At 53.2% G+C, this 19,704-nt stretch overlaps 1 protein-coding gene across 1 annotated transcript in view; it reads left to right on the forward strand.

The window, feature by feature from the left end:
* Nucleotides 1-2,946, forward strand: part of GARS1 (glycyl-tRNA synthetase 1) — a 34,900-nt gene extending 31,954 nt beyond the window's left edge. Inside the window, exons 16-17 of the mRNA XM_048837466.2 lie at nucleotides 29-219; nucleotides 2,637-2,946. Of these exons, the coding sequence (XP_048693423.2) occupies nucleotides 29-219; nucleotides 2,637-2,777 (332 nt within the window). The 3' untranslated portion in view covers nucleotides 2,778-2,946. The remainder of the gene's footprint in view (nucleotides 1-28; nucleotides 220-2,636) is intronic.
* Nucleotides 2,947-19,704: the final 16,758 nt, after the last annotated feature.

The following is a 19,704-nucleotide window of genomic DNA, read 5'->3' on the forward strand; positions in this document are numbered from 1 at the left end:
TAATCCTGGGAATCTCCGCTTCTTCCAGCTGAGGCGCTCACCAGGAACGGCATCTCCCACAAAGTGGACGATTCCTCCGGCTCCATTGGCCGGCGCTATGCCAGGACCGACGAGATCGGCGTGGCTTTCGGCATCACGATAGACTTCGACACGGTGAACAAGGTGCCTCACACAGCCACTCTAAGGGACCGTGACTCTATGCGTCAGATACGAGCCGAGGTAAAATGCCTGCACGTGTGTTAGGGAAGGAGTTAAATGTATGTAACTAGCACAGGGGCTGGGCCTGTTGCCTCTGAACCTGTGGGCATACTGGCCTTGGTGTGAGCCATGTACAGTCCATGTGTTCTGAAGGTGAGGGGTATTCTCACCAGCCTGCCAGTGAAATGAACTGAGGAGTTACTTTCAACAGCCAGAGAGAGAGGTCACCCCTAAAAGACCCTTGAGCCATTTAGGCACCTGCTAGAAGGCCAACCCACTCACTGTGAGTGTGTGTCATTGTGGGTGTAGTTGCTGACTTGTGTATGTAGCACTAAGCTGTCCCCCAGACAATCCTGTGGTGACCTGTCACTGTTACTGGGGGAAGTAGGCCTCCTTGGGGCCTCAGCATGGTGTCTCCATAGGCTGTTCTGTGGGCTGTGACATACAAGTGACCACCTTGGACCCTCTCCTTCTGGTGAACTAACCCCTGTGGCCTCTTGAGGTGCTTTAAAAGCCCAGTTTTCACTTGCTCAGACAGACTTCAAGGGACAGCTGATCTGACTGCCAGGGGGACTGGGCTAGCTGTACCTCTGACCCCACGGGTTTCTTGCCCTTAATCCTCTCAGGGAGGAATCTCGCAGTCCTTGCACTCAGACCAGAAGCTGGATACACCGACCTGGGTGCATCAGCCGCTTACCGCCCTGCAGGTCTGACTGGGTTTCAGTTAGTGATACTGACCAACAGCATTTTTGAAATGCAGGATTTTTATTCAGCATTTGGAACAAAATATTAGAGAAAAGAGATTTTCAAACAGTCAACGCACGTAGCTAGTCACAAGCTAAGGGTTTATCTACGTGGGGAGATTTACCAGCAGACCTATGCTGGTGCAGTTATACTGCAGTAGTTACCAGTATAACTATAGCAGTGAAACTATGCCAGTATAGTTCTGCTGGTAAATTTCCCTGCGTAGACAAGCCCTTGATTACATAGGATGACTCCTCGAAGTATAGGCGCAGAACAGAACCAATGTACATTCTCCCAGCAAGCCCAGATTTTCCTCTCTCTCTGTGGGGGTCTCTCGGGGTTGGTCTACGCTGCAGATGCTACAGCGGTGCGGCTGGGCCACTGTAGGGCCACAGTGTAAACACTTGCTACAACGACAGAAGGGGGTTTTCTGTCACTGCAGTGATTCCAGCCCCTTGAGAGGCGGTAGCTAGGCTGCCAGAAGAATTCTTCTGTCAACGTAACCTCGTCTATACTGGGGCTTAGCTTGGCTTAACTACATCTCTCTGGGTCGATCTAGGGTTTAGATGTAGACCAGGCCTGGGGGGTCTCATCAAACTAGTTTGGATGCTGCCCAGGAGAGTGGGTTAGAGCCCTTAAAGCTATTTGCTCTTAATCGCCCTTAGTGCAAGCTGTTAAGTGGCTGTTAGAAAGGTTTTCCTCCCCCTTTCCTTAGGTGGGTAGGCTCAGCTCCCCAGACCGCTCCTGTGATGAAATAGCCATCCCCTGCTATGGTACAGACACACCCGACACAGCTGCAGTCAATACTGCTAATCATTCAAGAGCACCCAGGTGATGGTCACTGTGACATCCTTGGGGTTCTCCAGAAGGAAGGGAGCCAAAATGGTGGCCACAGATGATGTGGGGACACTCATGCTCCTGCAGTGGAGGAGTCTCCTGGTGGTCGCACGCCAAAAGGAGACGGCCCTGCATGCATTGTGAAGAGCAATATCTTGCTGGGCCCCTCATACAAGCATCACAGTAGCTGTCCTGGGCCTGGTCCAAAAACCATCGAAGATGCTGGAATGACTCCCATTGATTTCAATGAGTGCTGGCCCCAGTGTGACTAGTAGGTCTGATTTTTTTCCCATTGAACCTTCAGTCAATTCACACATGGTCTCTGTGGCTCTTAAACTCTGCCCCATGATCACACACTCACAATAGCAGAGAGAAAACTCAGCAGATCCTGAGGCAGCCACTGTTTGTGCTCATCTTACAGTGCCCCAGAGCCTGTCAAAATCCCCTGCTTGCAGGTTCATTTGGACCAGTACATTCTTCTCTGCCTGTCCCAAGGTGTGTGACATTGCCAGGTGCCCCGTGCTCCGCCCAAGTGACAGCTGCATTTCACTAGTGAATCCCCACGCTATGAGTAGTTGACCAATATTCGCTACAGTGAAAAGTGATCTAGAATCAAAATGCCCTGTGCTTGGAGACCTGATGACTTGATATCCCAGTGGGTGATGAAGAATTTATGGCTGTAAAAATATTACATGAAAATGTTGGACAGATCTGCTCTCACCAGACTGAGACAGTTGATGGCGTTTGTATTTGTAATACAGTGTTAAACATTATCCATGTACCCATAGGATGAAAGAAGTCAACTTAGTGGTTGTGTGGTCTCATGTCTTGCCTCTTTCTGTGCACTCTCCTCCTAGGTCTCTGAACTTCCTACCATAATCCGGGACCTGGCAAATGGTTGCCTAACTTGGGCTGCCGTGGAGGCAAAGTATCCACTCTTTGAGGGACAAGAGACTGGCAAAAAGGAGATAATAGAGGAAGACAATTACCTGAAATAAGCCCCATATGATGTCCACTTTTTACTGTTCATGTTAATATGAAATAAACTATCATGTGTATTATTCAAAGCTGCATTGTTTGTGCACCCAGGGACTGTTTTTTCCTCAGTTGCTGCCTGATTTTAACTTTAAACTGAAATAATGGCAATTAAAGGTGTTATGAATAAAACTGCCCATTGCCTTTGCTTGCTTTTCCATCTTCCAGCCCTTTGACTTTATCAGCCACCGTGTGTGTTGGTTCTTGGGGGTCCAAATGAAAATTGTGGGTGCACAAAAGAAGGCTGATCCAGTCGTTAGACATGAGTTCAAGCCCTTGCTTCTACCATAGATTCCAGTGTGATTTTAGACAAGTTACTGTGTACCTCACTTCCCGTTCTGTAAAATGGGGGTGTGAGGATAAATACATTAAAGTACAAGGCGCTCAGTTATTTCAGGGGATATAAGTACCTCAGACAGACAGGTGTGGGCTGAATTTGGCCTTGTGTCCAGAAGGAACTCCTTCACCCTTTCTGGAGAGAGAAATACAACCATCTATTGGGTTGGTGGCAGGCATGGTTATTTCTGAGACTCCATGGGATACCGCGTAGCCTCAAGCCACGAAGCCTAACCTTTAATAGCGGTGCTTTGCACGCGCCTGCTGGAGAGCTTAACAAGCTTCGTATCTCAGGTTAAGTGTCATTACTCCCGCTAGCCTTGCACAGCCAACACTGCTAAGCAAGAGAGTTGAATTGTTTCTTGTACAACAGAGGGCTTGATTTGCCCCAATTGCTGTGAATGGCAATACTCCCGCTGACATCAGCGGCACAGGGTTAGGTGCTCACAGCATGGTTTACTAAGCGTCAGTTACACTGGTCTGGCCCCATTGACAGTAATAAGGCTGCACAGATGTCAGAGGCCCTGCTTTAGCCTGCAGAACCATTACCCGTGCGGACGACGCACCAAGGGGAAATAAATCCGCTTGGCTACTGGAGAACAAGCAGAGTGCAGCCCTGGCAGTTAGTAAACATCTTTTCACATGGAAACTGAGCCAGGCCAGAGGCTTTTCCCATCCCTCAAATACTTTTGGGAGAGTGAAATTTTGTCCCCTCTCAAGTAGGGCCAAAAAATGAATCTAAACAATATTCACAAACTGAACTGGAACTTGTTGTTTCGGTCAATCAAACCATCATTTGATTTCACCCTTTTTTCTTCCATTGGTATTTTCAGTCTAGTTAGCTTTGATTTTGAAACAAGAAGTCATTACACCAGAAGTTTTCATTTAAAAAAATGTCAACACACTTTGACAACTGACATTTTTCAACATTTTTTGTTTTGGAAATTTATCAAAATGGACCCTGTTCCTGAACAGTCTCAGGTTTGACTAATCAGTATCTGACAAATGATTTGTGGGAAAAATTCCCAAACAGCTCTGTAAAGCAAGCACACATGACAGGGCAGTGAGCGTAGAACCGCACAATGCCAGCTCTGCTCTGAAAACGGCTCTGAGGTTACCCAGATAACCTTTAACTCTTCTCTAATACCAACACCTTGAGACAAGTCAGCACTTCAAGCTACAGTTGCTCAGCCTGTGGGTCACAAACAGGTTTCAGATGGTTGCAACTACCCTGCCCTTCTTATACTGCTAAACACAAGAGAGGCCTTAGTATGGAAAAGGCAGAGAACCACAGATCTAAATCACCCATTATCCATCTACCACAGGTTCACTTCAGCAGAGACTGACAGAAGGGTGGAATTCTACTAACAGTATTGGCTGAGCAGAGACTCCCCTTATTTACAGCAATATACAGAGCAAAGATGCACTTCACCAATTTCTAATTAGATGCAGCATATTGAAGGCCATTCACAACAATTGCGTGCCATTGACTGCAAAAACAGCATAAGATGCAGCTAGTATTATGTACTGAGACTGTGACAATGAGCCACAATGCTGGAAAGAGCAAAGGTTAGAGCAGTGACAAACTATGGTGTGTGAGACAGGAAGTTACTTTACCAATACGCTGACTTTCCAAATCCAAGTTGTCCCCAGCGGGAGGGTGGCATTTTTTTTAAGCCCAAAGAAAGTCTTTGATCTGAAACGAACACATCTTACAAAAGATGGGAGATGGGCATCCCACGGGGAGCAGAGTTAAGGATGTTTGGGTGAACAAAACAGTGTTTCCATATGAGGGCACCTGAATTCTGCAGAGCCTAAGACCTCCATAGCCTCCCTGGCTGTTTTCCCAAGCTTGATCCTCCGAGCTCCATACCTTGACTCCTCCCACCTGTGGACTGTTTACTGGGCTCTGTATATCTATAGGAACCATGGTTCCTGATGTGGATTTTGTATGGACTTCAGAAATAGTCTGCAAGAAGCACTCATCCAGCCATGGTAGCCGGGGAGGAGACAACTTGGGCAGATTATAGGGGCTGTTAGTGCCAGGAATTCTGAGCTGTGGTAAACAGGCTAATCGATAACCTTCAGGCTTTTGCTGTTACACCTTAAAAGTCTGCAGACACCTGACACCCATCCTGCAATTCCTGATTCCCCATCAGATAGCTTCCCAGCTATTTAACTCTGCTCCCACATCTCACAGCTGCTCCTGGGCACCAGAGCTTTTAAACAAAATCTCATTTGAACTTTCTAGGAAAAACCACATTTGAGCTAACAAAACCAAAACCCCACTATGCCCTGGAAGAATTTTCACATAGAGATAAATATTTTTCTTCTTTTGGCCTGACTTCCCACCTCTCACAAACAGCTCAGCTTTAGGCAAGACATTGCTCACTTGACCACATGTAAAACCTGGAGTAGAAGAGAACTTTATTGAACATAGAATAGGAGCAGCCAAAGCTGGGCTTGTCAACATGATGGAAGCATCAGTTCTCAGAAGCAGACCTCTCATGCAGCTGAGTTAAATTTCCTAAGGTTCCCATATTGCAGGGAGTTGATTATAGTATAAAAACCAATAGGGTGTGTCAAGGCTGATTCCCCACTGTGGCACTTCAAGTGCCGAAGGTGGGGACCCACAAGGATTTTAAAAATTAATACTGGCCACTCCAGGCTTGTATTAAACTCCCAAGGTTACAGCTTTTCTCTGACCTTGGATTGGTAGATGCTGCCGCCACCCAAGTGCAAAAAAACCCCTTTTTGGAACCCAGAAAGGTGAACTTGGGAATTCCTTCCTGTGGGGTACCCTCCAGCCCTTTCACCCCCACTCCGGGAAAGAGCAGAGAAAGAAAACAGGAAATCAGCCGTTGCCCCCAGCTAATTAAACAACATGGGCACAAACCTCTTAAGACACCAAAAATCCAATCCTGTTAAAAAGGTAAATTTTATTAAAAACCGGACCCTCACTAGAACGCGGGATTTGGGATCCATGCGTGGTACTGCGTTAACGTGGAGACCGTGTTAAAATGAATTACAATTAAAGTAATCACATCTGGGATCCATGGCCACGGCAGCGTCATATGCGAATTCGCGCTATATAGACGGGCGTTCTAGCGAGGGTCCACTGTACATCTGGAAATCAGGCTTCTGCTAGATTTATAAAAAAAAAACCCACTTACAAAATTTCAACATCAAGAATAACCTTCTTGAGGTCCAGCTTCGAGGTTACAAGCAAACCAAACGCATCTGGGGTTAGCACAGAGGAGTCCACGAGCCAATAAAAAATAAAACAAAGAAACCTAATCACGGCTTCCTAGACATTTTCTGATTTAGGCGGAGGTTTTAGGTAGGAGCGGACGATTTCCATACCTGACAAGAAGAGTTTTACGGCACAGTCCCAGCCCTGACTCAGCTCTGTCCCCTCTCTCCGGAGAACAACAACAGACAAAAGGACGGTTTTCCCCCAATTTTAAAAAGTTCTAGCCCTCCCATTGGCTCTTACGGTCAGGCGCTCCCTCACTTCCTTTTACCTGGGGACCTTTTTAACCCTTTACAGGTAAAGCAAGTAGGGAACAGCCACTAAGAGGGATTTTACAGCTAACTGGCTGGCGGGGTGTCCCTAAAAGGGAGCTCCCCCCCCCCCTTCATTTATCACAGGGTGGGATTTAGGGGAAAAAAGCCTATAGGTCAGGGGTGGGCAAACTGCGGCCCGTGGGCCAGATCCAGCCCCTCAGGGCTTTGGATCCGGCACTCAGGGTTGCCACCGCTGCGGGCTCCGCGCCACTCCGCCAAGCGGCCACACCGCGTCCCTGCGACCCCCGGCTGGGTGGGGCCGCAGAGCGCTCCGCACGCCGCTCCTGCCTGTGGGTACCTCCCCCAAAGCTCCCATTGGCCAGGAACGGGTTACTGCGGCCAATGGGAGCTTTGGGGGAGGTACCCACAGGCGCAGGAAACACAGGGAGCCCTGTGCTCCTCCCTCCTTCAGGGGCTGTGCGGGGACGTGGTGCCGGCTGCTTCCCGGAGCGGCGCGGGGCCGGAGCAAGCGTGCAGGGAGCCTGCCCTGGCCCCGGTGCGTGCCGCTGCCACCCCAGAGCCGCTCTAGGTAAGCGGCGCCAGGTTGGAGCCTGAACCCCTGCAGCATCCCGCACCCCAACTCCCTGCCCTGAGCCCCCTGCAGCATCCCGCACCCCAACTCCCTGCCCTGAGCCCCCTGCAGCATCCCGCACCCCAACTCCCTGCCCTGAGCCCCTCCTGCATCCCGCACCCCAACTCCCTGCCCTGAGCCCCCTGCAGCATCCCGCACCCCAACTCCCTGCCCTGAGCCCCCTGCTGCATCCTGCACCCCAACTCCTGCCCTGAGCCCCCTGCTGCATTCCACACCCCCTCTGCACCCCAGCTCCCTGCCCTGAGCCCCTCCTGCATCCCGCACCCCAACTCCCTGCCCTGAGCCCCCTGCAGCATCCCGCACCCCAACTCCCTGCCCTGAGCCCCCTGCTGCATTCCACACCCCCTCTGCACCCCAGCTCCCTGCCCTGAGCCCCTCCTGCATCCTGCACCCCAACTCCCTGCCCTGAGCCCCCTGCTGCATCCCACACCCCCTCTGCACCCCACCTCCCTGCCCTGAGCCCCCTGCTGCATCCCACACCCCCTCTGCACCCCAGCTCCCTGCCCTGAGCCCCCTGCTGCATCCTGCACCCCACCTCCCTGCCCTGAGCCCCCTGCTGCATCCCACACCCCCTCTGCACCCCAGCTCCCTGCCCTGAGCCCCCTGCTGCATCCCGCACCCCAACTCCCTGCCCTGAGCCCCCTGCTGCATCCCACACCCCCTCTGCACCCCAGCTCCCTACCCTGAGCCCCTTCTTGCACCCTGCACCCCAACTCCCTGCCCTGAGCCCCCTGCTGCATCCCACACCCCCTCTGCACCCCAACTCCCTGCCCTGAGCCCCCTGCTGCATCCCACACCCCCTCTGTACCCCAACTCCCTGCCCTGAGCCCCCTGCTGCATCCCACACCCCCTCTCCACCCCAGCTCCCTGCCCTGAGCCCCTCCTGCATCCCGCACCCCAACTCCCTGCCCTGAGCCCCCTGCTGCATCCCACACCCCCTCTGCACCCCAGCTCCCTGCCCTGAGCCCCCTGCTGCATCCCGCACCCCCTCTGCACCCCACCTCCCTGCCCTGAGCCCCCTGCTGCATCCCACACCCCCTCTGCACCCCAGCTCCCTGCCCTGAGCCCCCTGCTGCATCCCGCACCCCAACTCCCTGCCCTGAGCCCCCTGCTGCATCCCACACCCCCTCTGCACCCCAGCTCCCTACCCTGAGCCCCTTCTTGCACCCTGCACCCCAACTCCCTGCCCTGAGCCCCCTGCTGCATCCCACACCCCCTCTGCATCCCAACTCCCTGCCCTGAGCCCCCTGCTGCATCCCACACCCCCTCTGCACCCCAACTCCCTGCCCTGAGCCCCCTGCTGCATCCCACACCCCCTCTCCACCCCAGCTCCCTGCCCTGAGCCCCTCCTGCATCCCGCACCCCAACTCCCTGCCCTGAGCCCCCTGCTGCATCCCACACCCCCTCTGCACCCCAGCTCCCTGCCCTGAGCCCCTACTGCATCCTGCACCCCAACTCCCTGCCCTGAGCCCCTCCTGCATCCCGCACCCCAACTCCCTGCCCTGAGCCCCCTGCTGCATCCCACACCCCCTCTGCACCCCAGCTCCCTGCCCTGAGCCCCTCCTGCATCCCGCACCCCAACTCCCTGCCCTGAGCCCCCTGCTGCATCCCACACCCCCTCTGCACCCCAGCTCCCTGCCCTGAGCCCCCTGCTGCATCCCACACCCCCTCTGCACCCCAGCTCCCTGCCCTGAGCCCCTCCTGCATCCCGCACCCCAACTCCCTGCCCTGAGCCCCCTGCTGCATCCCACACCCCCTCTGCACCCCAGCTCCCTGCCCTGAGCCCCTCCTGCATCCTGCACCCCAACTCCCTGCCCTGAGCCCCCTGCTGCATCCCACACCCCCTCTGCACCCCAACTCCCTGCCCTGAGCCCCCTGCTGCATCCCACACCCCCTCTGCACCCCAGCTCCCTGCCCTGAGCCCCCTACTGCATCCCACACCCCCTCTACCCCAGCTCCCTGCCCTGAGCCCCTCCTGCATCCCGCACCCCAACTCCCTGCCCTGAGCCCCCAGCTGCATCCCGCACCCCAACTCCCTGCCCTGAGCCCCTCCTGCATCCTGCACCCCAACTCCCTGCCCTGAGCCCCTCCTGCATCCTGCACCCCAGCTCCCTGCCCTGAGCCCCCGCTGCACCCCAGCTCCCTGCCCTGAGCCCCTTCTTGCACCCCGCACCCCTCCTGCAGTCCAACTCCCTGCCCTGAGCCCCTCCTGCATCCCGCACCCCAACTCCCTGCCCTGAGCCCCCTGCTGCATCCCACACCCCTTCTGCACCCCAGCTCCCTGCCCTGAGCCCCTTCTTGCACCCCGCACCCCTCCTGCAGTCCAACTCCCTGCCCTGAGCCCCTCCTGCATCCCGCACCCCAACTCCCTGCCCTGAGCCCCCTGCTGCATCCCACACCCCCTCTGCACCCCAGCTCCCTGCCCTGAGCCCCCTGCTGCATCCCACACCCCCTCTGCACCCCAGCTCCCTGCCCTGAGCCCCTTCTTGCACCCCGCACCCCTCCTGCAGTCCAACTCCCTGCCCTGAGCCCCTCCTGCATCCCGCACCCCAACTCCCTGCCCTGAGCCCCCTGCTGCATCCCACACCCCTTCTGCACCCCAGCTCCCTGCCCTGAGCCCCTTCTTGCACCCCGCACCCCTCCTGCAGTCCAACTCCCTGCCCTGAGCCCCTCCTGCATCCCGCACCCCAACTCCCTGCCCTGAGCCCCCTGCTGCATCCCACACCCCTTCTGCACCCCAGCTCCCTGCCCTGAGCCCCTTCTTGCACCCCGCACCCCTCCTGCAGTCCAACTCCCTGCCCTGAGCCCCTCCTGCATCCCGCACCCCAACTCCCTGCCCTGAGCCCCCTGCTGCATCCCACACCCCCTCTGCACCCCAGCTCCCTGCCCTGAGCCCCCTGCTGCATCCCACACCCCCTCTGCACCCCAGCTCCCTGCCCTGAGCCCCTTCTTGCACCCCGCACCCCTCCTGCAGTCCAGCTCCCTGCCCTGAGCCCCTCCTGCATCCTGCACCCCAACTCCCTGCCCTGAGCCCCCTGCTGCATCCCACACCCCCTCTGCACCCCAACTCCCTGCCCTGAGCCCCTCCTGCATCCCGCACCCCCTCTGCACCCCAGCTCCCTGCCCTGAGCCCCCTGCTGCATCCCGCACGCCAACTCCCTGCCCTGAGCTCCCTGCCCTGAGCCCCTCCTGCATCCCGCACCCCAGCTCCCTGCCCTGAGCCCCTCCTGCATCCCGCACCCCAACTCCCTGCCCTGAGCCCCCTGCTGCATCCCACACCCCCTCTGCACCCCAGCTCCCTGCCCTGAGCCCCCTACTGCATCCCACACCCCCTCTGCACCCCAGCTCCCTGCCCTGAGCCCCTCCTGCATCCCGCACCCTAATTCCCTGCCCTGAGCCCCCAGCTGCATCCCGCACCCCCTCTGCACCCCAACTCCCTGCCCTGAGCCCCTCCTGCATCCTGCACCCCAACTCCCTGCCCTGAGCCCCTCCTGCACCCTGCACCCCAGCTCCCTGCCCTGAGCCCCCGCTGCACCCCAGCTCCCTGCCCTGAGCCCCTTCTTGCACCCCGTACCCCTCCTGCAGTCCAACTCCCTACCCTGAGCCCCTCCTGCATCCCGCACCCCAACTCCCTGCCCTGAGCCCCCTGCTGCATCCCACACCCCTTCTGCACCCCAGCTCCCTGCCCTGAGCCCCTTCTTGCACCCCGCACCCCTCCTGCAGTCCAACTCCCTGCCCTGAGCCCCTCCTGCATCCCGCACCCCAACTCCCTGCCCTGAGCCCCCTGCTGCATCCCACACCCCCTCTGCACCCCAGCTCCCTGCCCTGAGCCCCTTCTTGCACCCCGCAACCCTCCTGCAGTCCAGCTCCCTGCCCTGAGCCCCTCCTGCATCCCGCACCCCAACTCCCTGCCCTGAGCCCCCTGCTGCATCCCACACCCCCTCTGCACCCCAACTCCCTGCCCTGAGCCCCTCCTGCATTCCGCACCCCCTCTGCACCCCAGCTCCCTGCCCTGAGCCCCCTGCTGCATCCCGCACCCCAACTCCCTGCCCTGAGCCCCCTGCTGCATCCCACACCCCCTCTGCACCCCAGCTCCCTGCCCTGAGCCCCTCCTGCATCCCGCACCCCAACTCCCTGCCCTGAGCCCCCTGCTGCATCCCACACCCCTTCTGCACCCCAGCTCCCTGCCCTGAGCCTCTTCTTGCACCCCGCACCCCTCCTGCAGTCCAACTCCCTGCCCTGAGCCCCTGCCGCATTCCGCATCCCAACTCCCTGCCCTAAGCCCCCTGCCGCATCCCACACCCCCTCTGCACCCCAGCTCCCTGCCCTGAGCCCCTCCTGCATCCTGCACCCCAGCTCCCTGCCCTGAGCCCCCTGCTGCATCCCACACCCTCTCTGCACCCCAGCTCCCTGCCCTGAGCCCCTTCTTGCACCCCGCACCCCTCCTGCAGTCCAACTCTCTGCCCTGAGCCCCTGCTGCAATCCGCATCCCAACTCCCTGCCCTGAGCCCCCTGCTTCATCCCACACCCCCTCTGCACCCCAGCTCCCTGCCCTGAGCCCCTTCTTGCACCCCGCACCCCTCCTGCAGTCCAACTCCCTGCCCTGAGCCCCTGCCGCATTCCGCATCCCAACTCCCTGCCCTGAGCCCCCTGCCGCATCCCACACCCCTCCTGCACCTCAACCCCCTGCCAGAGCCCCCTCTCGCTCTCCACACCCCTCCTGCACCCTAATCCCCTTCTGTGAGCCCCCTCATACACCCCGCACCCCTCCTCTGCCCCAACTCCTTGCCCTGAGCCCCTTCCTGCACACCACACCCCCTCCCACACCCCACATTCCGCCCCTGTACCCCAACCCCCTGCCCTGGCCCTGCAAGCAATTTCCCCACCCAGATGTGGCCCTCGGGCAAAAAAGTTTGCCCACCCCTGCTATAGGACATAGCAGCACAAGTCCCACTGACTTTCATAGGACTTGTGATCCTAAGCGAAACGCCAGAACATTAACAATACAGGGACTACTGTGTCATCTGAGGGCACCAAGAATTAAGTTTTCCCTGCCGTATGTTCCTTTCATGAAGCGTGGGGGAAGGAGACAAGCCACCAGAAGCATGTGTCTAAATGCTTTTACTGCAATTCTTGGAGGACATGGGGAAACAGCACAGATAGCAGGGCAGCCCGACATTCGTGCATTGCTGAGGCTGTTTAACAAGGCACAGCAGGTTAGGACAAGTCTCCAAAGTCTGGATTATTTCATGACTTTAATGGACGAGGCCAACATTTTCCAAAGCGACTGACGATTCTGGATGGCTTCTTGTTTTGGGTGCCCAGCTTGATGCACCTAAAAGGAGCCTGATTTCTGCAGCACAAGTGCTCAGCACTTTCTGAGAATCAGACCCCTTGAAAACGTCTCAAATCGGGCACCCAATATCACAAGTCACTTTGGAAGATTTTGGCCAGCAGCCTCAGGGCCCCTTGAGCACCATGCCAGGGCCTCAGTTTACTGCTGATGGTGAAAGAAGAGCACTATCTACTGAAACACTCACCTCCTGCTTTGTAGGGCAGCAGTCGCAGTGCTATACTTAAACCTACAGCCAATAGCAGAGTTGTGAGACTGGGTACAGGGCCAAATGCAAAAAGCAAAGAAACCTGGCATGTCAGGGTTCCCTCCCCACTCTGAACTCTGGGGTACAGATGTGGAGACCCACATGAAAGACCCCCTAAGATTATATTCCACCAGTTTAGGTTAAAAACTTCCCCAAGGCACAAATTCCTTTCCTCGTCCTTGGACAGTATTGTTGCCACCACCAAGTGATTTAAACAAACATTCAGGAAGGGGCCACTTGGAGCCTTATCCCCCAAAAAATATCACCCCAAGCCCCTTCACCCCCTTTCTTGGGGAGGCTTGAGAATAATATACCAACCAATAGGTTAACAAAGTGGGCACAGACCAAATCCCTGGTTTTAGGATATTGAAAATCAATCAGGTTCTTAAAAGAAGACTTATTTTTTTAAAAAAGTAAAAGAATCACACCTGCAAAATCAGGATGGAAGGTAACTTTACAGGGTAAGTAAAAGAGTTAGTCCCCTCTGACTCTGCTTCCCAGTTACACCACAGGAATAAAATTACCTCTTAGCACAGGGAAAATTCACAAGCTAAAACAAAAGATAATCTAATGCATTTCCTTGCTATTACTTACAATTACTGTAATTTTAGATGTATCATTTCGGGATCTTTTTAGGAGCTGGTTTACCTGCTTGGTCTCGCTCTTTGTCCTGAGAGGGAACAAAACAAAGAGAGCACAAACAAAACCTCCCCCTAGATTTGAAAGTATCTTCTTTTCCCATTGGTCCTTCTGGTCAGGTGCCAACTAGTTTAATTGAACTGATTAATCCCTTACAGGTAAGGGGAGTCTGTACCTCTGGCCAGGAGGGATTTTTTGTTTGCATACATAAGGGTTGTTACCCTTCCCTTTATATTTATGGCACCTGCTATTACTGCTCTTTATTCCAACTACTGTATTGTTGGGTTTTCATTATGCTGTTCAGTGAACCACAGCAGGGAGAGCAACTTCCTGTTGGCTCAGGAGAAATACTCCGGCCCCATTCCCACCAACACCTGCAGTCATAGAACATGCAGGCAAAATTGCTCAGGATCTTTAGTGAAATACATAACATGAATTTATGTTCACTGGGATTTCCCCTCCCCCCATTAGGAGGTGAGACAGATTTGGAGTGAGACACAGGGTAGCAGAGCTAGAATGAAGCTGTGAACTGCAAAAACACTCCAACCACCCCAAAAAAGCACAGCTGATTTACCCCCCCTTCCCTGTCCCCATCAAATGCTGCTTCTGATGCTCAAGTGAGTGAATCTGACAGCAGTTAATTATCTTGATGGTACTGGAGTGGCTTTATAAGAAACATAAAATCCTGTTGGCACTTCAGGTGGCAAATTGTGGCCAGCTGATGTGAATCAGAGCCGCTTCTATTGAAGTCAATGGGATTCCTAGCAGAAGGGTGCTTTGGGGGGTACCACAGTCAGTTGAGCCAACAGAGGGAGCTGTGCAAGGATCTTCTCCCCATGCATTCAAACCAGGAGGCAAGGTGTGTGTTCACATGAAATGCTTTGAAATTAGTATACCACATCTTACTGACTGAATTCAGTACAGCTGTACTGTAATATATATCAACCACCCTGGTGTTTTTAGCCAGCTACAGTGCAGTATACAATTAGGCTGTGGAATACATTGTTCAGTGGTTTCAGGGTAACAGCCGTGTTAGTCTGTATTCGCAAAAAGAAAAGGAGTACTTGTGGCACCTTAGAGACTAACCAATTTATTTGAGCATGAGCTTTCGTGAGCTACAGCTCACTTCATCGGATGCATACCGTGGAAACTGCAGCAGACTTTATATATACACAGAGAATATGAAACAATACCTCCTCCCACCCCACTGTCCTGCTGGTAATAGCTTATCTAAAGTGATCATCAGGTGGGCCATTTCCAGCACAAATCCAGGTTTTCTCACCCTCCACCCCCCCACACAAATTCACTCTCCTGCTGATGCTAGCCCATCCAAAGTGACAACTCTTTACATAATCAAGTCGGGCTATTTCCTGCATAAATCCAGGTTTTCTCACATCCCCCCCACCCCCATACACACACAAACTCACTCTCCTGCTGGTAATAGCTCATCTAAACTGACCACTCTCCAAGTTTAAATCCAAGTTAAACCAGAACATCTGGGGGAGGGGGGGTAGGAAAAAACAAGAGGAAACAGGCTACCTTGCATAATGACTTAGCCACTCCCAGTCTCTATTTAAGCCTAAATTAATAGTATCCAATTTGCAAATGAATTCCAGTTCAGCAGTTTCTCACTGGAGTCTGGATTTGAAGTTTTTTTGTTTTAAGATAGCGACCTTCATGTCTGTGATTGCGTGACCAGAGAGATTGAAGTGTTCTCCGACTGGTTTATGAATGTTATAATTCTTGACATCTGATTTGTGTCCATTTATTCTTTTACGTAGAGACTGTCCAGTTTGACCAATGTACATGGCAGAGGGGCATTGCTGGCACATGATGGCATATATCACATTGGTGGATATGCAGGTGAACGAGCCTCTGAAAGTGTGGCTGATGTTATTAGGCCTTGTGATGGTGTCCCCTGAATAGATATGTGGGCACAATTGGCAACGGGCTTTGTTGCAAGGATAAGTTCCTGGGTTAGTGGTTCTGTTGTGTGGTATGTGGTTGTTGGTGAGTATTTGCTTCAGGTTCGGGGGCTGTCTGTAGGCAAGGACTGGCCTGTCTCCCAAGACTTGTGAGAGTGTTGGGTCATCCTTTAGGATAGGTTGTAGATCCTTAATAATGCGTCGGAGGGGTTTTAGTTGGGGGCTGAAGGTGATCGCTAGTGGCGTTCTGTTATTTTCTTTGTTAGGCCTGTCCTGTAGTAGGTAACTTCTGGGAACTCTTCTGGCTCTATCAATCTGTTTCTTTACTTCTGCAGGTGGGTATTGTAGTTGTAAGAAAGCTTGACAGAGATCTTGTAGGTGTTTGTCTCTGTCTGAGGGGTTGGAGCAAATGCGGTTGTATCGCAGAGCTTGGCTGTAGACGATGGATCGTGTGGTGTGGTCAGGGTGAAAGCTGGAGGCATGCAGGTAGGAATAGCGGTCAGTAGGTTTCCGGTATAGGGTGGTGTTTATGTGACCATTGTTTATTAGCACTGTAGTGTCCAGGAAGTGGATCTCTTGTGTGGACTGGACCAGGCTGAGGTTGATGGTGGGATGGAAGTTGTTGAAATCATGGTGGAATTCCTCAAGGGCTTCTTTTCCATGGGTCCAGATGATGAAGATGTCATCAATATAGCGCAAGTAGAGTAGGGGCTTTAGGGGACGAGAGCTGAGGAAGCATTGTTCTAAATCAGCCATAAAAATGTTGGCATACTGTGGGGCCATGCGGGTACCCATAGCAGTGCCGCTGATTTGAAGGTATACATTGTCCCCAAATGTGAAATAGTTATGGGTAAGGACAAAGTCACAAAGTTCAGTGGCTTTCCAGTTGAGGGTAAACAATCAAATACAATGAAATGCATTACAAGAGCCTGTGCTAGGCCAGTCGTAGCCTGGAGGTACTGTTCTACAGCATGCCCTAAGGATCATGCCTTCTAGGCATCCCTTTTTGCAGGTCTTTGGTGATCATTGAAAACAGGGTTGCTTTGTTTTTTTAAATCGTATCATTCAGAACCTGTGCAGCTGATTGGCTACACAGGGTCCATGGCTTGTTCTCACCACCTGATGGAGCTGTTGCTCTATAACTCACCCTGAAAATGCCCTAGGTCATTTGAGAATACAGTCAGCACTGAGCGGCTAAGTATCTTGTCCCCGAGTAATAGAGATTGTGAAGTCCCCGAGTAATAGAGATTGTGAAGTCCTGCTAAATCTTGCAATATTTGGTGCTTTTTTTTTTTAAAGCCCCAGCTCCTGGAGTCAGGTGATTCAATTACCTCTCAGAGTTCAATTAATTAAAAAATAAGTTTCTAGCCCTCATTCATTTAGAGAAAAGCTTGAAAACATGAACAGCAACTGCTCAAAAACCCATAGGTAAATAAAAAGAACCCAACATGATTATAACTTTATATCTCATGATTTTTAAGTCAGTCTCATGATTCTGAGGGGACTTGGCTCTTGGTTTTCAGATGGCTGGGGCCCCGATCAAGATCAGGGCCCCATTGTGCTAGGTGCTGTATGGATTCCTGGCGAGAGGCAGCCCCTGCCCCAAAGAGCAACAGTCTGCTCAATGGAGTTATGCCCAGGATCAATTTGGCCCAACATTACTAAGCACGGGTGTCCCCCCGGGCTTTCCTGCCCTGCTTGCTTTTCCTGATGTAGGATCCAGGAAAATCCTTAGGGATCACAGACTACAACATGGCAGTCCTTGCTCCTTCTCCTCTTTTCCATGGCTCTGGGCCGCTTTCTGCATTGCTGAAACTCCAATTAAACCTGGGATGCATTAAAACCTGGCACGGATCCCTCGCTGGATGGACGGATAGGTGGTGAGCTGTTCCACTGGATACAATCTCCTTTGCCATGGCTGCGTCCTCCTAAATGTCACCCTGGAGAAAAGCAGAGAAATCTGACAGTGCCACGTGGGCTGTTGGAGAGCCAATCCTGTCGGTGCTAGCCAGGGTGGGAGCCCTATGTCTTACCTCCCCTGGGGATCTGTCTGAATTACAGCCACTGGTTAGCAGCTACTGATAGAGCCAGCACAACCTGCCAGCGTAAAGAGGCAAAGCTGCTACTTGCACAGGAGGAGTTTCCCCCTGCTTGACACTGAGCTGCCTAGGCACAGAATGCAATTTATCCAACTAGCCTCTGCTGGCCAAAATTGGAGCTAATCCCCTGTGTAGCCTAGGCCCTAGTGTAGCCAAGACTCCTGCAGCCACTGCTGTTTTGATCAGCATGTTGGGTATGCTTGCTCTGAGCAGCATGACAGAGCCTAGTCCCTCACCTGAATAGGCACCACTGCTCGGCGAGGAACGCTTTCAAGGGAAGTGCAAAGGAGGGTGCCTGGAAATGCTGTTTTGATGCGAGACCAGAAGCTAGCTCCCCTGCAATAGCTGTGGCTGGGTTCTGTGGTTTGGCAGCTAAACAATGACTAACAAAGGCTTCTGAATAATTTTCTTTGCATTTAAATGAATTTGTGCACAAGTAAAAGAGGAAGGGGCTGTGGGGGAGGGCGGAAAAGCACCAGCTTGGCAAAGGTTTCGGTGAGCACGGCATGAGTCAGAGCGTGCTTGTTGTCGAGTAGAAGTTTTCCTCGGGGAGCCACTCAAATAATCCACCCTGGTTATTTAGTTTTGTTGTCAGGGAATAATTTCCATGAAGCCATGTGAGTGATGACAAAATGCAGTCAGCTGTGTTTGGACAGAGAGTCGCTGGTGGCTGCCCTGGGTTCAGTTAGCTCAGCTTTACTAGCATCCCTCCTAGCCTAAAACAATCGCAATTGCTTTTGCTCGTCACCTTGTATTTGGTCCAAACAAGGCAGGTAAACAGTGCTTTCTGCTCAGTTATTAGCGGGGTGCTGAATGTCATGGCTGTGCTGTCTTAGTCAGCTTCGCCACGCTGCTCTATCTTTGCCACTGGATGGCCCAAGAAAAGCCTGCAGAGATGCACCATGTCTCAGTTCCAGGTAACTGCACCCGTATCTCCCCTCAGGGCTCCAGCAAAGGCCGCCCACTTGCCGGCTGTTACCTCTCTTGGGTGGAGACACGTCTCTCTCTCTCCAGTCTGACCATGAACCCAATTCCTGGCCTTCGCTGCATTATTCCCAGGAAACAGTCTGCCTAACAACAGTGTAACTGGTCACAATTAAGCTACCACATGGCTCTTTCTAAGCACGCGCATTTGTTCTGAGAAAACCTACTAAAACAGTAACAAAAGCTGCTAATAACTTACCAGAGATCACCCTAACTCCGACAGGGGCTCTGGCCTGCTCATACCCCAGGGAGGGGTCTTTTCTATAGCCACAAGTTAATCACAGCCTCAGCTCAGAACTAGCACGTGCATAGAACATTTTAGCCTCTCCATTATACAGTTCAGGGGTCTTTGATCTGGAGTTCCCAGGACCAGGTGATCGGTAGATGATGGGTTTTTCTCCCCAGGGCTGAGCTTCAAAAGCCCCCCCCCCCCAAGTATTGCCTCGGAAACCCATTTTGCACGTGTCGTCCCAAACAGTTCTTCAGAGTTCCTAACATTCCCCCAAGGTTTACGTCTGTCTGTCTCCCAGACCAGTTACATAGGGTTGTACAGTGCTCCAATAACACGAACACAGTTGCCTTTGAATACAATGGACCCCGTAGGTGTTAACCTGATTCAATAAGGTTTACCCAGGATACTGCAGGAAATCGCCTTCCGTCACACAACGTGCTGCTGCTCACCCTTTTATTCAGAGCATCTGGGTCGGCGTTTGCCAAAGCCTTTAGTGGCGAGCTGGCAGCTCCTAAGTACAAAATGATCTCTTCCTCTCTAGCCACTCTGTGCGGGTGAAACCAACCAGCTTTTCACACCAGTTCCATTATAACATACTAATTTGGCATTTAAGGGCTGAGCCAAAATCCATTGAAGGCAATGGGCAGCTTCTCCTTTAACTTTAGGATGGGCTTTGGGTCAGGCCATAGGAGAGACTGCACTGGAGTAAACAAGAATACGCAATGTCTCTCTTGATAGGTGGAGACTTACATTGTGCATTTCCCTTTGCTTTGCCACTGACGGCAGCCTCTTTAGCTGACCTTTCCGCTTTTTCCATAGAGTCATTCACAGATTCTACGGCCAGAAGGGATCATTGTGATCATCTAGTCGGACTTCCTGAGGGACACAGGCCACAGACCTGCCCTGAATTCATTCC

This window comes from Caretta caretta, chromosome 2 (genome assembly GCF_965140235.1).
Source record: "Caretta caretta isolate rCarCar2 chromosome 2, rCarCar1.hap1, whole genome shotgun sequence".
Classification (NCBI taxonomy): Eukaryota; Metazoa; Chordata; order Testudines; family Cheloniidae; genus Caretta; species Caretta caretta.